Source organism: Bidens hawaiensis, unplaced genomic scaffold (genome assembly GCF_021521415.1).
Source record: "Bidens hawaiensis isolate Kalapana, Puna unplaced genomic scaffold, B.hawaiensis_p1.1 tig00030951_1, whole genome shotgun sequence".
Classification (NCBI taxonomy): Eukaryota; Viridiplantae; Streptophyta; class Magnoliopsida; order Asterales; family Asteraceae; genus Bidens; species Bidens hawaiensis.
In genome coordinates, this window is record NW_027495187.1 from 196,304 (window position 1) to 219,449 (window position 23,146).

Genomic DNA, 23,146 nt, shown 5'->3' on the forward strand with positions numbered 1-23,146 from the left:
ACCACCGAGTCACCAGACTTGATCTGGTTTATTTAGCTACAAGTTACCAATATTGTGTCTTTTATATATTAATGTGAAATTTTTGTGAAAGACCCTTGTTTTCATTCACTATCATCTTTTCTTTTGTAGTAAATTTTTTTTAACGTATGAGATTCTATATATATACAACATTTTTACATTTTACTGTGCCTTTTTGTTTCTAATTTTGTAGTTATGTTGTTTGAGAGTACGTACATTTGATAAAATGTAATATGAAGTCTTGGTAAGTTGCATGACAATGTCGGTTTTAGTTTCTCTTATTATTGAGACTTATATTTCTTTTGTTTAAACTGCTTTTACAGTTTTCTTGCTTTTACAAAACCTTATAATTATAATTCATGAAATCTTATCTAGTTAAACACACTTAACTATGCTCATTTCAACTAAATTAGTTAGTTGATAGTTGAAATTAAGTTTATATTCGCAGTAGAAAAGGAGTATCACCAACTAAACATTTTAAAAAAGAACAATATTCGTTTTCATAGATAATTACCAAATGATTTTTTATGGAAATAGTTACACCATTAAATAAAAATAAAAATGTAAATTAAGTAGATAGTAATTACTGAGTGATTACCAACAGAACTTATTCTTATGATTAAATAGACCTTTACCGACGATCAATAATAGAAAACGACATTTGATCATCAATGAGTTCTCGGTAATATCCGTTACAAATGAGATAACACTATAACAAAACTCTAACACCATTTTCCGTAGATAACCAAAAGTAAATGCAGATCAACAACGGACATTATCGTCAGTGACTCTATTTTGTAGTATCAACTAATGTGTATGTTTTGCCACACACAACTTGCAACCTTAGCTCTTGATTTGGTTTCAAGAAATAACAGTACTTTGGTGAACTGTTACTCTATTATGTATTATATAATTACTCTAATTGTATATACTTTACTTTACTTGATTTTCATAATTAATACGTTAATTTAATTTGTATGTTAAATTTCTCATATTTATATGAGAAATTGAATATAATAATGTTACAAATTAATATAGTTATTTTATAAAACTTTAACCATTCTTATTACTCAAAATCTCTCATATATATATACAAACAAAATGAGATTACAACAAGTAAAAGGCACAAAAAAAACTAGAGATGTATAAGATGGTACCATCACGAGTGTGATTCCTCCTACTTTGCGTTCAAAAGTAAACAGGAATTCCACTTTCCACATGTTTATGACTTAGAACGAGAAAGGCAAGATGATGAACATCACAGGCATTCCCATGAGTATATGGATAAAGAATGGACTATATTGCTTGTAGATAATGTGACGTGTCACTTTTTGGTTGCTCAAATGTTATATGTTTGCTTGTTTATTATATCAAGTTTTGGGCGAGTCAAATATAAGTTGTCTTTATTTCCTTAATGAAAAGGATGTTGATTACTATTTATTTCATAATTGATATTATTATACATTAAACAAAAGAGTAGTTAACTTGGTTAGCTATATCTTGGGGCAGATATGTTCCTCATTTACTTATAAACAATGAAGCTTATTTTATAGTCATAATTCTCATCTAATAATAGTTAAATATAAACATGTCAAACCCGCACAACTAAGAAATATGGAAGTCAAGTGTAACAAAAAGCGAGATATTTAGAAAACGGGAAATAATTAAGATCAAACTCTAAATGTGATGAAAAGTGCAATATTCTCATAAAAGTATTGAAATTAAATAATTTATAGGAACAAAAACGCCTATTGATATAATGTTATCTACAACCCACATAAACTGAAGGAAAAAGAGTCTTGATTCTTGAGTATGCAAGAACATAAAAAGCTACTAAAAGAGCAAACAATACATAATATTAAGTTAAATCTTAATATGTATTTTATACATGAATTGAATCATAAAATTTAACCATATATACACAAGACTACAAGAGGACGTTTGAGTTGTAATCCAATTATAATTTATTTTTTTAAATGACAACTTTAAATATAATAAACGTAAATACTTTCACAATACATGCCAGACAAAATATAGTCAAAGTCTGATCAAAATTATGTAACGGTTAATACTTTATTGTTTACTGTTTATGTTTATGTTTATGTTATATGTTGAAGATGAATATAATTAATAAACAAATGTAACTTATTGTTTACTGTGTTTGTTTATGTTATTGTTTACTAAGCCGGAAGAAAATATAATATTATCAAATTAACAATATGAGGCTTACCGTAAACAAAATGAAAAACAAGTGAGAAAATATTCGGATATTAAGGTAAGTGGCATATGGTTTGTCAATGTCATTAGTTGCCATATAGAGAAGTATATACTTCATCGATTGTTTACATTATCATTCTAGTTAGAATCATTTTTCAATTCTCCAGCCTTGTCTTGTTTGAGAATATTCGCATGGCATCTACTTAAATCCTACTATATTTTGTTTGTATGATTCAATATTCACTACTAAACAAATGACAATTATTGACAGATAGTCAGATACTTTCGTCGGTAAAAGTCATCACTGAAGAGTATTCGTCGGCCGGTGAAGGTCTACTGGTGATATGGGTATGGGTAATTTAATTTCCTTAAGATTACCAACGAACACTTTAGCAAAGGATTATCCACGGTAACATGTCATGTGGATGGAAAGTCTTATTCGGAAAATCCAATATGATTACCAATGGTTCACCGAGGGATTGCTTAAGAAAACAATGATGGGAATCCCTCGGCAAATTCGTCGGTATCATAAATTCAAATAAAAATATTTAAAAAAGTGTATTTATATTTCAAAAATTTGGTCGAGTTTTCATAAATCTTTACACGTGTCAAAATACTATTAGTTTAGAAATCTAATCGGATCATTTCCCAATGTGTCGAGACTGTTTAAATTTTATGGGCTATTTTGGAAATATTGAAGGGTTGAATAAAACACACTTTCTCTATCTTAAAAGGGGCTATTAAGAAATTTTCCCTAAACAAATTACATATACACATGCATGTGTGCATGCATGCATACACACTATAATCATATAAACACATACACATACACATACACATACACATACACATACACATACACATACACATACACATACACATACACATACACATACACATACACATACACATACACATACACATACACATACACATGCATGCAAATAAATACACATAAAAATACAAATACACATATGTATCATACATACATACACAAAATTAACTAATAATTTAGCATATACATATCATACTAGATGGGTGCCCGCGCGATGCGGCGGGTAGAGGTGTTCAAAAAAACCGGTTACGGAACCGGTTTGGCCGGTTCAACCGGAAACCGGTTTTTTAAAAACCGGTTTTTTTAAAAACCGGTTTGACCGGTTTACGTAACCGGTTTACGTATCGGTTATACGTTTTGGAGCCAAAACCGGTTTTATAACCGGTTATAAAAAAAACCGGTTTTTTTAAATAACCGGTTATTAAAAAACCGGTTAACCGGTTTTTAAAATAACCGGTTTATTACCGTTATAAAAAAAACCGGTTAACCGGTTTTTTAATAACCGGTTAACCGGTTAAACCGGTTTTCGAACGTTACCAAACGGCTTTATAGCCGTTTTTTTTTTTTTTTTGACCGTTTTTTAGCCGTTTTTTTTTTGTTTTTTTACCATTTTACCCCCACAAACATCTATATATAGTTTAGGTTGGGTATTGGTTAGATCACACTTGATTATACAACTCCAAACGCTCTAAACGTTTATTTCATACGCGATTATACAACTCCAAACGCTCTTCTTTCGTAGTCGTTTATTTCATACTCGAGTATACCACTCTTAATTCGTAGTCGATTATCATGGCCTCCCAAAGTGCTGCTTCATCGGTCAACATGGGTGCCTCGAACACGGGAGAAACCGTCGTTCGGGTCATCCCCACGAAACGAAACCAAGATATTTGGCAACATTTCGACCTATGCGAAATGTCTAACGGAACCCAAAAAGCTAGATGCAAACATTGTTTGAAGTTTTATAACAAAGAAGCAAACTCCAGTTTAAGAGCTCATGTAGAAAAGCCCTCTTGCAAGGTCTTGAAGGACGAATCCGGAAGTAGTTCGCAGCCGGAGATGACGAATCAAGGAACGGTGTTTACGTACGACCTTGAAGCGGTACGTCAACAGTTTGGCAACTTTGTGATTCAACAATCACTTCCTTTCAACCACTTCGACAACCCTCAATTCACGGAGATGATGCAAAAGTATGTTCAACCACGCTACCAACACGTAAGTCGTTCGACCCTTAGAAGAGATTGTCTTAAAGCATGGAAAAACGCTAAGTCCGAACTAATTTCATACTTTTCAAACTTACAAACTGGTGTGAACTTAACAACGGATGTGTGGTCGGTACCTAATGGTTCGCCCGACTCATACATTTGTGTGACGGCTCATTGGGTTGACCCCCGGTCGTGGCAAATGATGAAACGAACCGTTGCGTTTCAATTGTTTGATTACCCGCACACGGGTAGAAATATTTTTAAACTCTTGGATAAAGTCATTCGACAATACAAGATTGAAGATAAAATCTTTTCAATATCGTTTGATAACGCGTCCAACAATACGGCCGCGGTTGGCCATTTAAAATTAAAGTATAAACCTATCTGTGATGGAGCGTTTTTTCATAGCCGATGCATTGCACATATTATCAACTTGGCCGTGCAAGATGGGTTAAACGTGATCGAAACGCAAAGAAACAATTTTAAAAGAATGTTACGAGATGTTTTTAGCAACAATTCAACATTTTCAAGATACAAAAAATTTTGTGAAGAAGCTAACTGTCAATGGTTGGGGCCTAATTGGGATTGTCCAACAAGATGGAACTCGACTTGTGAAATGTTTGAGAAAGCCATCCAACAAAAACAATCGTTAATTGCGTTTCATCAAATTTTGTCAAATAGGGGTAAATGTGCACCGTACGATCCTAGAAACTGGTTATTGATTGAGATCGTTACGGAGGTTCTTCAAATTTTTAAATCTTGCACAACTAGTTTATCCGGGGTTTACTATCCAACAAGCCCCATTGCTTTACCAAAAATTGCTGTCATGTGCACAAAGTTGACTGAAATTCATTGTAGGGGTGCACCTTATTTTGATATGGGTGCAAAAATGAAAGAAAAATTTAGAAAATATTTTCAACAACTACCCGCTGTTTTGACCTGTGCGGCTGCGTTAAACCCTTGCATCAATGTTGGTGGTGTTGAAGCTTTAATAGAAAAAATTTGTGATGAGCTAGAGTTAAACGACGATCAAAACCCCCATTATAACCAAACTTTAAAGAATGCTTTCAACACCACCTTGGCAAACATGTATGATGTTTACCTTACAAAACACGGGTCGTCTTCCCAAATTCATGACTCGTTAAGAGCTGTTGCCCAATCCCAATCCCAAACCGACCTTGAAATGGGGATGTACTACATGATTTGGGAAGACGCCGGTAAACGTCAAAGGGTAAACACCCCAAGCAGTGAACTTGGAAGGTATGGTGGTACCAACTTTGTGAAACACATGACTCCGGATGAATTTAGAAGTCTTGATTTGCTGGCTTGGTGGAGAGGTAAGGAGGATGAGTTTCCGATCCTCGCCGCCATGGCCAAAGATTTACTAACGGTCCAAGCTTCCACGGTAGCTTCGGAGTCTGCTTTTTCTGTTTCTGGCAGGGTTATATCGATTAGGAGGACTCGACTCACTCCACCAGCTGTAGAGATGTCGATTTGCTACAAGGATTACTTGGACTCTTTAGATAGGGCACAACATCAACGCTCACTCGAGGGGGAAATGGAGTATGAGGCGGCCTTGTATGAAGACGAGGTCAATCAAGGACACACTCAACCAATGACCGATGAAGAAGCCGCGTACGACGATTACCTAAGGAATAGCTCGGGATCGGGTAGCGAAGAAAATGAGTAACAAACATCAACTTGTTAATGTAATCGTGTCTAAGCATTCTTTAATGTTTGTATTTTTGAGTTACGAATATGCGATAACGATTTAATGTTTGTATTTTTAATGTAAAAGCTATAAATGAAAGTTATGTGTTTTTAATCTTCCAAGCAAAGAATGCTAACAACGAAACCCTAAACCCTAAACCCTAAAGCAAAAAAAAAAAAAAAAAAAAAAAAAAAAAAAAAAAAAAACCGGTTAACCGGTTAGACCGGTTATTAAAAACCGGTTATAAAAAAACCGGTTTAATAACCGGTTCTAACCGGTTTCTAAACCGGTCCAAACCGGTTTGGCCGGTTTGAGTTTTCATTGATAAAAACCGGTTAATAACCGGTCCGGTTATTAACCGAACCGGTTTTTTTCTGGATAAAAAAAACCGGTCCGGTTAATAACCGAACCGGTTTTTTCAAAAAAACCGATTTGTGCACCTCTAGCGGCGGGGAACAAAAATTATAGCAGTCATGTAATAATTGTGGATGTTCAAGGTTCGTTTGAAACCGGGAAAACGTTTGAACCAATCATCACTTTTGGTCAGCTGGTTTCCGAATGTTCAAACCATAGCAACCGGTTTGGTTTATGGTTTATACAGAAAATTAACCATATAAAACCAGAATGGACGGTAACTTATTATTGAAGCTCAATTCATGAAACCAAACCATTAGTAACGATTAAGTTTAAAGTTTCTACGGTTCAATTTCGGTTCTCAATGACAAAAAATCAAACCAACAGTTTGGCTCATGATATAACTTAGAAACCGTTAAAACCGAATTGTAACACCCATATGTAATATGTTAATTTTTTTTATTTGAAAAATTATAGCAATACCATACTCAAATTAAAGACAATAAAATGCTCGTTTTTATGGTGCAATTTTTTATAAAAAATATTAACGTATGTAAAAGTTATGGCCGTTAGAAAATCGTTGGTGAGAAGTTATTTACAATTAAAATTAAAATGAATATATAGGTAAAGATAAAGGTCCAAAGTAGTATTATTTCTTAAATTTACAAAAGTTGCTTAAAGTTGAGGGGGCAATGTTGTAACTATTTCAAGACATATTTTCTAGTGGACAAGTTTGTCCCTCTCTTACATGTTATATAAGGTGTATATTATGCATTAAAATTTGTAAATCCCATAAAATTAAGATGTCTTAATTTGCCATCTTTTCATACATTATATATAGTATAGATATAGATATCATACAAGTACAAGCATACATATAAGAAATCAACTAACAAACATAAACCCAAACAAATTAACAAAATCAACAACAATTTAAAGCTTAGAAAATTAAAATTTATCAGGTTTTTATACCATTCACGGTGATAATAAGGCAGTTATGGCAGTATGGTGACAATATGTTGAAAATAGAGAGGTTGCATTGACGTCGTAGGTACTGATGTGGTAGTGTTAGTGTGATAGCACTGCTTGAAGAGAAAGGTGTTATAGCGGTGTCGGCGATAGTAATGGTGCGGTTATATCGAGACGGTAGCAACAGTGGTGGTATCGGAAGTTGGAGAGAGAGAGAGAGAGAGAGAGTGATAGTCGGTTAAAGATGGAATTTGTATTTTATATGAACCCTAGTTTTCTGACAAAAATTCCGTTTTGTAACATCTTACGTTTTGTGAATTTTAAAGAAATAATAAAGAATGTTTGTTTATGTAACAAGATGGATGTGTATGAATGTTGATTATTATTATTATTATTATTATTATTATTATTATTATTATTATTATTATTATTATTACCTCCAACCGTGCTTGCAGAGCAGATCGAGAATAATTACGTATTTATTCTGGGTTGGAATTTTACCGGCTAAAATGCATGGGTTACTGACAATCGGCTAAAAAGCCTAGGCTATAATCTTATTGGAAATCCAAATCCCATATTAACACGGACTTCCTAGGGATTACCTTGAAGCACTTGAGCACGCATCAACAACCACCTAAAAAGAACATGTGAAAATCTTATTGAAAGTCCAATCCCATATTAACACTCCAATATTAACACGGACTTTCTAGGGATAGTCCACCAATAATGCTCTCCCACCAACCAACAAAATTTGAAAAAGATGCGTTATTTTTATATACGTTTTAAATTCTTTTCGAAAATCCATCATAATTAATGACCAAAGGAGTTCGTCGGTAACAAGCAGCCAATTATACTAGTTTGTTTAGTAGCGATTGCTAAGAAGGCAATTCCACTTCTTAACTCAACTCGGTCCTAATTTTTAACATTCAAGGTCTACCAATTCCACTGTAATATGAGTCAAAGCATCTATATATTGATGTCAATTAGCTTATGTTTATCCATAAAGAAGATTAAATAAAAAAACAGTGTTCTTACGAAGCTTAGACTTTGAACCAGTACAACGATAAAAGGGTCATCTTATATTCATGTCTGCATAAAGGGGTCGTTATCTCGAGAGAGAATCTTTGTACATACTGAGAGGTCATATGAAAATGAGCATGTTGTATATATTTTGATTATATAGTACTTATAATTAAAATGTCGGCAGTCTTCATGCTAGATTCAAGTCATGAATTGAATATCCGGACAACTTTGTTATTACAAGATTGAATATTGTTTACTAAATTAGTAAATTATCAAAAACATAGTACTTCAAAATAAACATAACATATGTCATCACTTACGTAGTACTCTATACAACAACTTGTGATTTACCCTTGGAATTTCAGTATAATATTTTGGTAGTTTTTCCATTAAAAGTACTTGATTTTGGTAATAAATAATCAACACTATTAGTTAAAAACTAAAAACTGTTGAGATTAGGTATTACTTTTACAAATGATCCAATTACCATAAAGAGTCAGGTAAACGAACAATAGACTAGTGCCGCAACCTCCTTTAACTATACTTATTGATCATTTAAGTGAAAATGTTGAGAGAATAATTTAGAGATTGTTACAAAATATTTCTCCATGTTTGGTTATAATTTCTGTACTTTAAAATGTTTGACTATATCTGAACTAGTGTGTAGAGTTAACCTAATTGTTGTAGTATGTTTGCTGATGAAACCTGGTATTTACAGTTGTGAAAATGATCTTCAATATATCCATTATTGTATCTGTCAAGCCACTAAAAGAACTTTTGTATTAAAATATACGGTTTTTAATTGTACTTGCATATATATATATATATAGAAAGATAGATAATATATAATATGCAAATAGATAAGGCATGGAAGAACATGACAGGATTTGCTATTGTGTAGATCAAGAAAATTAACTACGTCCCTTGAGAAAGTTAAGGGCCAAATTCTCTTTGTCAACAACTAAGCATTGTACTCAACTCATAATTAAAATAAACCTTACCTGCATATTAGATATATACATATCTACATTTGCATATATATATTATGGCACATGCAAGAGGACAAGAGGTAAAGGATTAAATTGGACATGCTACATAGATAGAGGATATTTAGAGGTGTAGCTAGATTGTTTGTTTGTTAAGACATTGGATTAGTTCATCTAATTAATTACTTATAATCTTTGTACATTAATCGTTACATATTAGGTAAATGTAATGTTTAATTGATTGAATAGAGAAATTTTCTTTTTCAAATATGCATCGTATTAGGGTGAAGATAGTGAGTACGTGGTGGTGGAAAGATGTCATCTGGACCGCCAGAAAAAATCACCCTATTGATCGGCATGACTACCTCGATATCTAGGAAGAACAAAAAAAAGTCGAAGTGTGTGAAAACGAATTTCAAGATGGAAGATAAATTTTGGGATGGGGTGGATTGGGAACACCATCCCGTCTCAATTGGTACCATTTGCAAAATGAGATAGCCATTTCGGGATTGGAACCACTCCTTTGCCCTTAGAAATATAGGTCTTACCGGACCTTGAGTTTGTACACGTATTTTTTATAAAAAAGAAGGTTAAACACGAATGAGTAGCAATGGCCACAAGTTAGCATTCTAACCCTAAATAAAAATTATGGCACCAACCCATGCATCTTAATCTATACTTATAATCACTAGATTCTTGGTAGTCGATGAAGGAATTTGTTTTTTATTTCGTTGATGAATTTATCATTAAATTTATATACATTAGGAATACATTTATCATCTACAAATTTATACAATGAATAAAGATTAGGATCGTTTGAAATTCTCATAATTTATGTTTTGAATGCAAAAAAGAATAAGATCGAATGACCCTGCCTGACCCCAATCAACTCCAGCAATTTTGCCGCAGCACCTAGTAACCTCATACTGTCCGTACTCCATACTCCGGCCACACATGATCACCTCCCTTCCATGTCAAATCGAACTTGTATTTTATTTATTTGCTTTTTTTCCTAATAGCAAATATCATAAATAAACCTACATACTTTCAGTGTTTGCTTATTAATCTACTATAGATTTGTTGAACACAAATAATCTTCTTAATTAGTCCACAAACTACTTTTACACAACCTCGTATCCTCCAAAAAAACCATAATAAGTAGACTTTAAAGTACTCATGAGCTTCTAAATTTTATTGTTGTCCTAAGAACAATGTTCATTACTTCCTAGGAGATCATTAGCTAGCTACGTTTATTCAGGTTCGATCGTTACTAAACAAATCCCTACTTTCACTCGTAAACTACGAGCAATCATTAAAAACGATGGAAATGAAATAAAACGTTAAACTGATCATCAATCAAATGTTCACATGTAACAAAGATTTTGTAATTGTTGTTCGAAGATAAAAGCTAAAGTTTGAAAACATATATTGTTTTTATCAAATATGTGAGGTTCTTTAAACCTTAGATCATGCATCCGATGTTAACAACAGTTGTTTTAACATTTAGCTGTGAATATCTTGAATATCCCGAAAGTGTAATAAGACGATTGATTCATAATGTATTTAACAGTGTTTCTTGGAAGAGTTCATAATTATGTACCAAGTCATGTTACAGAAACAATTCATAGTGCTCGTTGACAATATCGGATGATTTTTAATCTAATTGCTTAGTACAAATTGACTTAAAAAAATATATGTATATCACTATCGTTTTCGTGGGTAAGATTAGTTAAAATATTATATAACAAGTTGTGGGAACTTAGGTTTATTATCTTGCGGATACTAAACTTCTAAATTAACTAATGAAGTTAATCACGTCAAATTAGGCATGTATATCCTTGTTGATCACGTCATTTGGGTTTCTTGAGGTGACATAACCCAATAATATGCAGATAAATCCATGAGATTCTCGAGCAACAAATACTATGTCTACTTATGAATAAATAGACATGTAAATCGTGTCGAGTTTGCAAGTTTTGGGTCGACGAGTTAAGTCAAGAAACCTGAACACGATCATGTATATTTTTGTCCGCCTACATAAACTTGAAATCATCTTACCCAACACGACATGTTTTTATAAACGAGTCAAATGGCTTGTAAACATGTGACGGATTGCAAATGGATTGTAAACGTATTGAATAGAACAACATGTTGGCTTGTTGTAAAGGGCTTAACCATATCAGATTTATCTTTTTGTTCTAAAAAATTTGTTAAATGTTTCAACCCAAACACAATGTGTTTATTCACGAGTTACATATGACAACTCAAACCTAACAACCCAAAACCTGCATTTTTCGTGATGTCACTTGACTACTAGAATAAGTTCCAACGCTTCTGGAATGAGTTCAATCAGAGTTCGCTTGATCTATGATTCCCTGGTTTTCCACTTTTTGTGGTTCCCCAATGAACCTCCGTGTGTGGGTGTGTGTACCATCTAGTGATTATTTGCAAATCCAGTGAAGCAACGGACGTTTCAATGAGAAAAATGGTGAAAGGGTTTGGAACTTTGGAAGAGTATCACCGATCAAAATGCACGATAGATGAATAGTGCAACCTCAAAGTTAGGGTTTTACAACTAGTTGTTGTAAATATACAGGGACGGGGAACCTAATATAGGATTACGAGCACTCACATTAGAGCCTCTAAACTTATATTTTCTCTATAGCCTAGAGTAGCACTCTTGTTAGGGTACTTTGACCTAGAGATGCACACACTTGTTAACTAGTTAACCAAAACCGGTAAATTTAAAACCGGTTAGAGTCAATTGGTCAAATAACCGGTTATACCGATTAATCGTGTCGGGCACCACCTGATTTTGAGTCAAGAAACCCCTACCTAGTATATATAACCGGTTTTGGGTATAACCAAACCGGTACAAAAAACCGGTTTTAAAATAATAAGAAGAAAAAAAAAATCCTAATAACCGGTTTCGGATCTCAATATTACAAATTACCGCTTTCTAAACTCCGGGTTGAATCGGGTATAAACCGGTTTTCTTTGGATCTGGTACTAACCGGTTAGGAAATCAGGTATAAACCATAAACTGGTTAACCGGTTAGCCTGTGCACCTCTAGTCCACACCAAACATGTGACGCCCAACCCATGTTGGATAAAATTTACTAATCCCAAGTTCCCAACTCAAGAATAGCCCACTTGAATAATGGCCCGAGACTCCTGTATATATGTGTGTGTGTGTGTGTGTGTGATCAAGTATAATAATGACTTTAGTGTCCAATGCCCTTTTCAAGAACCTCTAACAGGTTTCTTGTGCTTGTTGTCTGCATTGTGACACGATAGAAGTAGAAAAAGGATTACATCACCAATGAGACATCTAAACCAAACCACTCACTCCCTTGCACTACTACCCAAGTCCTTGACACTAGCCACATGAGTCTTTGGCACTGGCCATCGTATCTATTTGTTGATCTTAGAGTAGTGAACACTAATTATTCGATGACTTGGCCCAAAAAAGTTTCCATAGACATCTTATTAATGCGGTAACCTACAATAAGTTATTAGTGTCTTATTAATGCGGTAACCTACAATAGTGTATACTGAACCATACACACGATATGTGAATCCTATCACGTTTAGCCCAAAAGCGTATAAGATGGTGTGACCCGAAAAAATGTTAAATAATATGACTCTCATTGAGATGCTTATAATGCTCTCTTGCGGGATTCTTACAATGCTCAGTAGCCAAGCGTACTCAAAGGATTTCAACCTGAATGGATCATCCAAGAGTTTGGCGTACTCAAAGGATTTCAACCTGAATGGATCATCCAAGACTAAAACTCGCTTGTTATCTTTAAATGTTTAGGTGTATTCTAAGGCGCCCCCAACCTGAATGGATTTTCCCGCTCCTGGGGGACACCCGGCTCGTCTTTGGGACCAAACTCACTCGTGGGAGTTTAATGTTTGGTGTATTCTAAGGCGTCCCGTTTGAGTGGATTGCCCCACTCTTGGGGAACGTTCAGTCCAATCCGCTCTTGGGGACTATCCTCATGTTCAATGTTGTTAAATCATGTTAGTAGAACTAAGCCTATAAAATAAATTGTCAAGTTATTTTTAATGGATGACACATGTATAACGTTTTACCGAAACGTTGACTTTGATTGACGATGTCCAAATTTACTCGTTGTACTTCGAAGTTCGGATGATCTTTTGTTTGTTGGTCAAACTACAAGTTCTCTATTATACTAAAAATGAAAGAGTAGATGTTTATAGTTCAGAACAAAGTTTTGAAAAGTAATCAATGTCAAGTATGTACGCGATATTTTTTATTAAATTCGGTAAAACGATGCTATAACAAAAGACTTTTCTTGATTCCAAACATTGGCGGAACCATGTCGCTTATCGAGTTCATCACAATTTCATTTCTTAAGAAATAAGACTCAGGAAAACCTTACTCGAACCTCTTAACTGTTGGACATTACAGAAGTCGTCAATGACGAGTCTAGATTTGAGCATTGTTATGTCATGACACTGCTATAAAATTTATGTGTTACATATGTATCCAATATTCAAGTGACCGATATTCAAAATTTGTGTTACATATGCACAAAACAAAGAGAAGGGGATTTTCGAAGTTGTTTAGACCTTTTAACATAAGTTGAATCGACACAGTGTTTAGCACAAGATGTTTAGAAAAACACCAGGGTGATGGTGGCAAAGGCGGCATAAAGTTATCAATCACCATAATGATGTCATTAATATTTTTTTTGCATAATCTAATTTTGATTATCATTTCAACTAATTCTTTAAAACTTGTACATTATAAGTCTTACTGGAATGTCAAAATAATGTCTCTTTGACACCGACACCCCCGTTTCCTGTCATCTGTACAAAAGCAACACAAAACTTATCAAAAAAGGAACATTGAATTTGGTTATTGAAAAAAGAGTCGAGTGTCATTTTCATACCCGTGGTTTGTTCAATTACGCAACTTTAATACCGGTTTTGAATTCATTGCAACTGAATACTTCACGTTTACATGCTATTTTAGTATATTATTATTTTTTTCAAAACATGAGAAACTAAAAAAAAATATTACAAAATGACCGTTTTACCCCTGCCTTAACGGACAAAATAGACTAAAATGGCATGTTTAAAACGTGAAGTATCTAGTTGCAATGAATTCAAAACGGGCACTACAGCTGCATAATTGAACAAACCACATGTATGAAAATGACATTTAACTCTATAAAAAGTTTTGGTCGCATACCGCAAATTATGATTCAACGGTTGCAAAGAATGACTGGATTCCAAACACAATGAACAGAACGCCACCCGATAGTGCAATCTGCATCAGATTCGATAAAAATATATTATTTTCGTCACAAATAGGAAAACGAGAGCAAAAAATCGAAGAAATCAGTGAGAAAAAAATTACAAATTTTTCAGATATTTGTGTAGCCAAACTCTTCCCTCCGAAAACAGCAGCAGTCTGACACAAAGCTTGACCTCTATAAAACAAAAATAATAACAAAATATCAATATTATTTTATAGAAGTCGACTAGTCGAGAACTAATAAATAAGTGAAGACGATTTAACATACAAAATGCCCCCAAGAACGACACCAAGTGGGTTCTCAGCTGCAGCCAATCCAATTGTAGCTATCTGAAAATTTGATATATTGAGTGCGTTAAAAAGTGAAAATTAGCATATCGAAAAATTAAGAATAACAGGTTTTAAAGACGGATGCTGACCTGGCTTTTGTCACCCCATTCTCCAAAGAAAGTTATAGAGAATGCCTGTTTAAACGACAACATTAGTTAGATATGATATTTGTTTAATAAAGAAGTGAAAGTTTCAGGATTGATACCTTCAAAAAGATGGGTGAGAAAAATTGAGAGAATAATGGTCGGTTCTTCTTTTTAGCATCATCGCCCTGTAAAAATGTGGATAAATAACCATAAATGCTAAGTGGATATTATCTATTTGACTATTTATAATGTCTGCTTTCAGTTCAAGATTAGGTGGCAAAATAGATAAAAATTTGATTTTTGCGTTTCTGACAACCGTTCGGTTTTCATAAAGAGTTCGGTTTGGTTTCGGTTTTTGCCGTTTTGGGCTTGAAATTTTTGGACCAAAACCTATGGCCCAAAATTATAAATTTGGGCCTAATTATTTTACTAATTAAAGATTAGTTGGTTATTGAACATTTGGGCCTAAAAATTTTAGGCTACAAAAATATATTTTTTATAAATTACTAAACTTTCAAAAACATAAAATTTTAATCTATAAATATAATAACAAAAGCCGCGTTCGAATTTTACAAATTCAGTTCAGTGTTTTCGTTTTTCGGTACATGCAAAACCGAAAATTCGTTTATTCGGTTTTAATAAACTCCCGATGACTTTTGATCGTTTGATCAAATTGACATGTTTTCCTTTTTAATCAAAAATTTGAGTTTGACCCAAATGGGCCGATACTTTCAACTTTTAGTAAAAAAAATCATATCTTAAATTACCTTGCCGTTTGCTCTACTTGTTTCACTGTTAGCTTTTAAATCAGCATCCTACAAAGATAATCATAATAAAAATAAGATTTTTATTAAGTATCACAAAGGTAAGCAAGAAAATTAAATAATAACAAACCAATTCCGCTTCAACTTCAGCTAATTCTTCTGACTCCCTGTTAACAGAAACAATATGTTGTAAAGATGTTAATGTTGATCAAATTGATTGTCAATGAATAGTAAAAGACAGATTTACCCTTCATGAAATGCATCCCATAAAGACCATAGCCCAAATCCCAAAAACAATACAGTGGCTATATGCTTAGTCAATGTTCGCGATATCTGCATTATTACAAAGAGTCACAAAACACTCATCAGGTTGCAATTTAATAACATAAAAAATATATATACATATACACGGAGGGAAAAAAGTTTATTTTTCTCTGTGTTCCAAATTACAATTGAAGAACTCAATTGCATAACTAGGCCTGTAAATGAACCGAACGAACACAAATGGAACTTGTTTGTGCCCGTTCCTTAAGATAATGAACGTGTTCATGTTTGTTTAGGTTCATCCGCTTATGTCTTAACGAAAATTCCACAAGCGTAAATGAACAGTAATATACACAAATGAACTCAAACGGAAAATAAACAAACATAAACCATCTTCGTTACATCAAACATTTCAAAATTAAACAAATATATCTAAAGAAAAAAGTTTTAAAATATGAAAATCAAATTGACTTCAATTGATATAATTAACAACTATAAACGAAACTAAATAAATACAAACAATCGTTTAGGAATGTAAATGAACAAACATGACATTTTTTCGTGTTCGTTCGTTTAATTAAATGAACAAAAAAATTGTGTTCATGCTCGTTCGTCTATCAAATGAACGAACATAAACAAACTTCACGCCAAACAAACATAACAAAAAGTTGTGTTCATGTTCGTTCGCCTATCCTTTGGATAAGATTAACATCTGTTCTTATCGCAACATTGATAATGTAACAAACATACCAGATTTGGAGCAGCCCATCCAACAGCAGCAGACAAAACAGTCATAACCTTAAAATTAGAAAATTAACTTTTTAAGGACTCATATAACCGGAGTTAATATCCACAACTTTTATTAAAAAAACAACAAAAAAACTTACGATCAAAGCTGAAAGACAGCCTGCCAAAACATATCGCCTGGGGTGACGCATAGCCAAAATCTAAAAATCACAAAACAATAATATGTTGTAAATAACAAAAGATTATTCAAGAGAAAATTGTCAAGTTAAATTAGAGTATTGTTAGTTTAACTTTAGAAACAAAACATGTGTTCATTTTGCTTCTAAAATGCGCAAACTTGACATGATTGCAACATGTAACATGGTGTAGTTGTTTTCATAGACAAATATCATTTTTGGAACTCTAGAAATGACCCAATTTGACCAAAAAGATGTCCAAAAATGTCATCTAACTCGTTGGAACAGATAAAGTATATCAATAATAATACCTTCTATATAACTTACATCCATTTTCTTATTACTACAAAACTGCATATCTTCTACCTTCTATATAACTTACATCCAATTCGACCACATGTAAGCCCAAAATTGTCATCTAAAATGAAAATTTTTGACTTTAGCCAAACAATGATTTATGTAAATTTTCATTTTACATTATTTTGTGAATACGTTATTTCAGTCGTAAAAAATACGTACAAATTTATGAATTTTAACGTTTTAGTTTTCCATCGCGTGTAGCACACAGATTTCTAACCTATTATTTAATGAATAAAAACAACTAGTAACACGTATCAGACTGTCAGCTTTAAAGGCCACCAAAAAGCTGGTTTTCACGCCTCTCTCTTATTAAATACCAGATACCAAGTGTCGACTTCTGGTAAAGTCTAGATTTTGATTTCCTGACTATGAATTTCTTTAATTTGGTAAATAATATAATTACACCATAACTCCATAAGTCCTATTATTTAAACTTTTTTTATATAAAACTTCTTTGAGAAATATACGATACATTATTTAAAATAAATATTTTCAAAAAAAAAAAACTTTTTTTAACATATATTCTAGATAACAAAGCTCAATACTAATCACAAGGGGTGCCAAAAAGCCTGGCAGCTCGCGAGACAGCTTGATCGAGCCGAGCTTCACTTCTCGAGCTCGAGACAGCTCGATCGAGCCGAGCTTAATCGAGCCCAAGCTTCACTTATCGAGCTCGAGACGGCTCGCGAGCTTAAACGAGCCTGTCATTTATATAAATTTTTAATATATATATTTAATAATTATTAGTTACTATAAATAATGTTATGAAAAAAACTAAATAATATATATTATTCTATACAAAAAATATAATTGAAAAAAAACCATAATAATAATTATAAAATATAAAACTTAATTAAAAATGTTTACATGCCGACCCAAGCCAAGCTCGAACTTTTAAAATAGAGCTCGAAATGAGCCGAGCTAGAAATCCGTGTAAGTTAAACGATTGCACCCCATTCACGAGTACAAAAAAGCTTACAATTCAAAAAGTCAACGTTCCAAAAACTTTGACTTTGACCAATTAATCCAACCAAAACTCAATTAAGCAAAAACCCAAACAGCAATTGAAGTAATAAACACTTACCGCAGCTGCAAAGAACGTCTTATCCCCAATTTCCGATAGCACAGTCATCGCAAGCGACTTACTAAAACCCTAATAATTTCACAAACAAAAATAAAACCAAAAACCCAATTAAACCCACATCAGATCCACCATGCATAAGCATAATCAACCATCAGATTGAAAAATTAACAAGAAAACTCACTTGAACAATTGATAAACTCATAATTGAAGAAATTGTGAATACAATAGAGTTGAGAATAGATAGCACAGTGTATATTGGAATTGGAATTAAACTATTAGGGTGGGTTGATCGGACGGTGGAGATTGAAATCGGATCGCCAGAGGAGAATATTATAGTGCGATTGAATATAATGTTATTGGAGGTGGGAGAGAATCTGGGAATGGATGGTGTTGGTGTGTGTTGTTGAGATTATTATTATTAATGTCTAAAAATCTATATAATTGTCTTCCATAAAATCTTAGGTGTCGCTCTCAGGTTGTTTCCCCATCCTCTAGAGCCACCAGATTGCTTAATTTATAAATTGGGGCTTCTCTTGCATTTGACCCGAATTCGCGGGTATAGGTCTCACCAAACCCGGATAGTCTTTAAATGGGTTATAACATCTCATTTATTTATAAAACTATTTCATAATTAAACAATAATTTTTGCGGGTCATGGGTCTCACCAAACCTGGATAACCCTTAAACGGGTTATAACATCTTATTTATTTGTGAAACAACCCTTTAATTATCAAAGAATAATTTTCATGGGTTATGGGTATTACCAAACTCTAATAGCCTTCAAATAGGTTATAAGATCTCATTTAATGATAAAAAACTTTTATCATTAAACCCTAATTTAATTTATCTGTTTTGCATGTTCCCCGTTGCCGGTCTATCATCTCCGTCGTTGGTTAACTTCTGATACCACCCAACATCGTCAACTACATCAACGCCCCGTTTTTCATTAGACAAATATTTGTGTTCATGTTTGTACATTTAGAAAAACTAACATGCTCCTGTTCGTTTATGTTTGTTTGTTAAAAATCTAAAAACCTAAACATCTCAACTGATAAAACCCAAACGTTAAAAAATATAATAACAAACTAATATATATGTATTAATTAAAACAAAATTACATTAAAAAATAAAATAAATCATCATAAAATAGCAAAGCGATTAAAAACAAAACTTTAAATAAACTCCCGTAACACGGGAGGATCAAACTAGTAGTATAATATATAATATCTTACAATACTAATAAAAGAAAATGTTGATGCTTAGGTGTCAAGCCTACATTTCTCTTAATTCCTAATCTCTCATCTCATTCATTATAGCTATTAATGGATCATGGGTTAAGACCATTTTGTCAAGTGGGTTATAACATAGTGTGGATTTTATTCATTATTGAATTAAGTTTCATTTTCCTACCTAAAGTTTGACCATTTACGCAACTTTAGTACTTTTTTTTTAAATTTCTTGACGTTTCCATTAAAACCATGTTATTTTAGTACTTTTTGTTAACAACCCGTTTGTTTTTTTCCATTAAATCTACACTAAATTAATTTATAAATATTTTGAGAATTACAATTGAAATAAAAGATCTAATTTATTTTATTATTTGACAACTCCCGTGTAATACACAGGTTCAAATGCTAGTAATATTATATTGGATGAAGATATGTATTACGTGGTCAAACGAATTTGATTCGTTAACACACTTATTATAAACTCACTTATTATGAACCCTTATTTAGCTGATTTAATTTTTGGGGTTATTGCTTGTTTATATGTGTTACGATATTTGTAGGTGTTTACGGTTGAGTAGAGGTTGAAATTAGTCTGGTTTGATTAATAAAAATCAAAAAATCAGTTTTGGTTCTAGCTAAACTGGTTTTTTTGACTATGTTATGATCAGTTTCAGTGCGGTTAACCAGTTTCGATGGAGAAATTACAAACCGGTTGTTTCAATTGGTTCCAAACCGATTTTCGGTTTCGGTTCGATTTTCATGTGGGTTTAGTTAACCGGTTCTTTTACCCACCTCTAGTGTTGAAAATTGAGATGAGCCGAGATGTTCGTGAGCTACTTGAGTTTGGATTGATAAAATATTTGAACGAGCCAAATTTTAAATAAGGTTTGTTTAGTTATTGAGCTCAACTTTTAAATAAGGCTTGTTTAGTTATTGAGCTCGAGTTTTGTATGAGAAGTTCGCCTAGGCTCATTGAGGCTTGATGGGTCTTGTGTGTTTTAAAATTTTACCTTATTTGTATGTCCATGTATTAATTTCACACTACACCATTTTTCTCAAAATATATAAATTTACTTAAAACATACGTAAATTAAGTAATTACTATTATTATAGTATAAAACAGATGTTTGGCGGGCTTAGGAGTTTTATGAACCTGTTGTTATTTCGCCTCTTTATATCGTTTTATGGTTATGATGATGTTCGGTTTTTTACGTAGCAATGTATGCTGCAGCCATGTAAATTTCATTATCATTCAGGTATTGTTCTTGAATAATTAATAGGAATTAACTTTTACTCGGAAGTATGATGCTTATGTTTGTGATTCAGTCTCTTCATATCGATTTGTGGCTATGATGATATCCGGAATATGGCGTGGCAATGAATATTGCAGCCGTGATACCGACTTGAGCCCCGCCTCAAATCTTTGGGCCTTAATTATCGATGCTGGAACCGGATTTAGTTATCAATTTTATGAAGTTTCACCAGTTTTTCTTCACAAGGTTATTCAAAACGTGTCGAGTATTCTAGCTATTTAAATTGTTGTTAACTGTAAGTTAAAATTGTTGTTCAGGAGTGGATTATGGAACAATGGGAGAAGAACTTTTACATTAGTTCAATAGCCGGTGCCGCTAATGGAAGCTCTTTGGTTGTTACATCAGAAGGTTAGATTTGCATTTAGTAATGTCTTCTGTTGTTTATCAGGTTTGTGTTTCGTTCAATAGTGATGATACGTTGCGGGTTGGTTCCTTTCATGATTAACGTATATACTTTAACTTTTAGTCGGATCGTACGGCCATCGAATTTCTTAGTGGTTTGTCAATTCATTTTGTAGGGTTTTTACGTTGTTGTTGCTTTGGAGTGTTCGATCTGTAGCAGTTGCGTCTTTTTGATTCGTTTAATGGTTAGTTTACCTTTTTAGATTTCACTTAGGATGTTTCATTATTTAATGTAGTTGTTTATGTATAAATTAGAGTTAAGTGCAACTTCTTTATCAATTATAGTTGTTAAATTAGGTGATAGGAGTCTCTTTTAGAAACTCGGCCATCATCATCATCGTACTCAGTATATCCCACCAATAGCAATGCTATGGTAGAGTCTGAGGAGGGTAAGATGTAGACAGCCTTACCTCTATCCCATAGGGATAGAGAGGCTGCTTCCGGTGAGACCCCCGGCTCGATAGTAGTTTTGAATCAAGCCTTGGACATAAGACACATAACACTCAATCATCGGGACACCGGCTGATTGGTGCATGTGCCCTTGTCTTTCGGCTATCAACGCCACCACATGATGCCTGATTAACCTTCCGCCACTTTTAACGTTATTTTCACGTGATTAGTAAAATAACGTCAAAATTAGTGCAATTTTACTTTTGCCCACCCAAGGGTTCACACATATATACATTATATGTGCGCACCGCAAGCAGGGCGTAAAACTCGGCCATCATGTCATCAAAAAAAAGTTATAGTTATGATGGTCAAGAGGTTTTGGTTGAGGTGGACTCTTGAAAGACATTATAAAAGTGTAAATTGGATATAAACGCTCCATGGTTAATAATTTAAAAACGCGTCTAAAACTATAAATGCCTTTGATTCTTAAGGCAATCTATGAAGTACTTAACTTATAGTACAGGTGACAGCAAAACTTATGCATAGGGGTAATTGTGGTATTTATATAAATTTAAGAATACAAGTTCGTGCCAAATTAAAGTCGGAAACAACTTAGAAACACCGCCTTCATTAAGTTACACCGGATTATTTGTTTTACATTACAACCATTTACTAAAGTACGGTTTTGTAATCAGATTTGGTTGGAGGTTAGATAATTATAAAGGAACAGATGTGGTCCACATCTCTTAGTTCATAACTATTTAACCGAATTTGATTACAAAATGTTTTGTTAAACGAATAATTCGATGTAATTTTTTGTCAAATTTTATCAATACCAAGATTGCCCCTGCGCATAAATTTTTACTGTCACCCATACCATAAGCTTAGAACTTTACTTATTGCCTTTACACCAAAGAAAATTATGCACGCTTGCTAATTATTAACCATGACCCTCTTATATCCAATTTACACGTGTTTTTATACTTTCAATGGCACGATGGATGAACTTCAAATATGTGATTTTTCTTATTACCCGTCTTAATATGCTAAAAGAAAGGCACCCCCGGTACATATGACATTGCATTACGTTTTTTTTTTCATAAGAATTTGTTTTTAATAGTTGTGTCGTGCAGGTTGATTGGAGTGGTTTAGGGTGTGAGAAGATCATGATATCATTACCGTCATCATTCTAAGGTAACTCCACAAAAACAAAAAACAGAATCGGATTTTTAATGATTTGAAGTTCTTACTTTAATGGTAAACCTAATAGCTTTTTTTTTTTTTTACCTTTTTAATGTTTTCGTAGCAATGCATTTAGTTTTTTAAGTTTGTGATCATTATGGTCTTACATAACGACAATTACTTAAATACGTTCGTATCGCCGGAAAGGCAA

At 33.2% G+C, this 23,146-nt stretch overlaps 1 protein-coding gene across 1 annotated transcript; it reads right to left on the reverse strand.

Moving 5' to 3' along the window:
* Positions 1-13,979: 13,979 nt before the first annotated feature.
* LOC143581452 (GDT1-like protein 4) lies at positions 13,980-18,830 on the reverse strand. The gene is made up of 13 exons (XM_077064233.1): positions 18,601-18,830; positions 18,420-18,488; positions 16,940-16,999; positions 16,803-16,850; positions 16,036-16,121; positions 15,919-15,955; positions 15,792-15,839; positions 15,144-15,209; positions 15,028-15,072; positions 14,877-14,938; positions 14,711-14,783; positions 14,543-14,620; positions 13,980-14,157 (listed from the first exon to the last, which is right to left on the reverse strand). The coding sequence occupies exons 1-12, from the start codon at positions 18,619-18,621 to the stop codon at positions 14,549-14,551; spliced, it is 687 nt and encodes a 228-aa protein (XP_076920348.1). The 5' UTR covers positions 18,622-18,830; the 3' UTR covers positions 13,980-14,157; positions 14,543-14,548.
* Between the last annotated feature and the right edge of the window lie 4,316 nt (positions 18,831-23,146).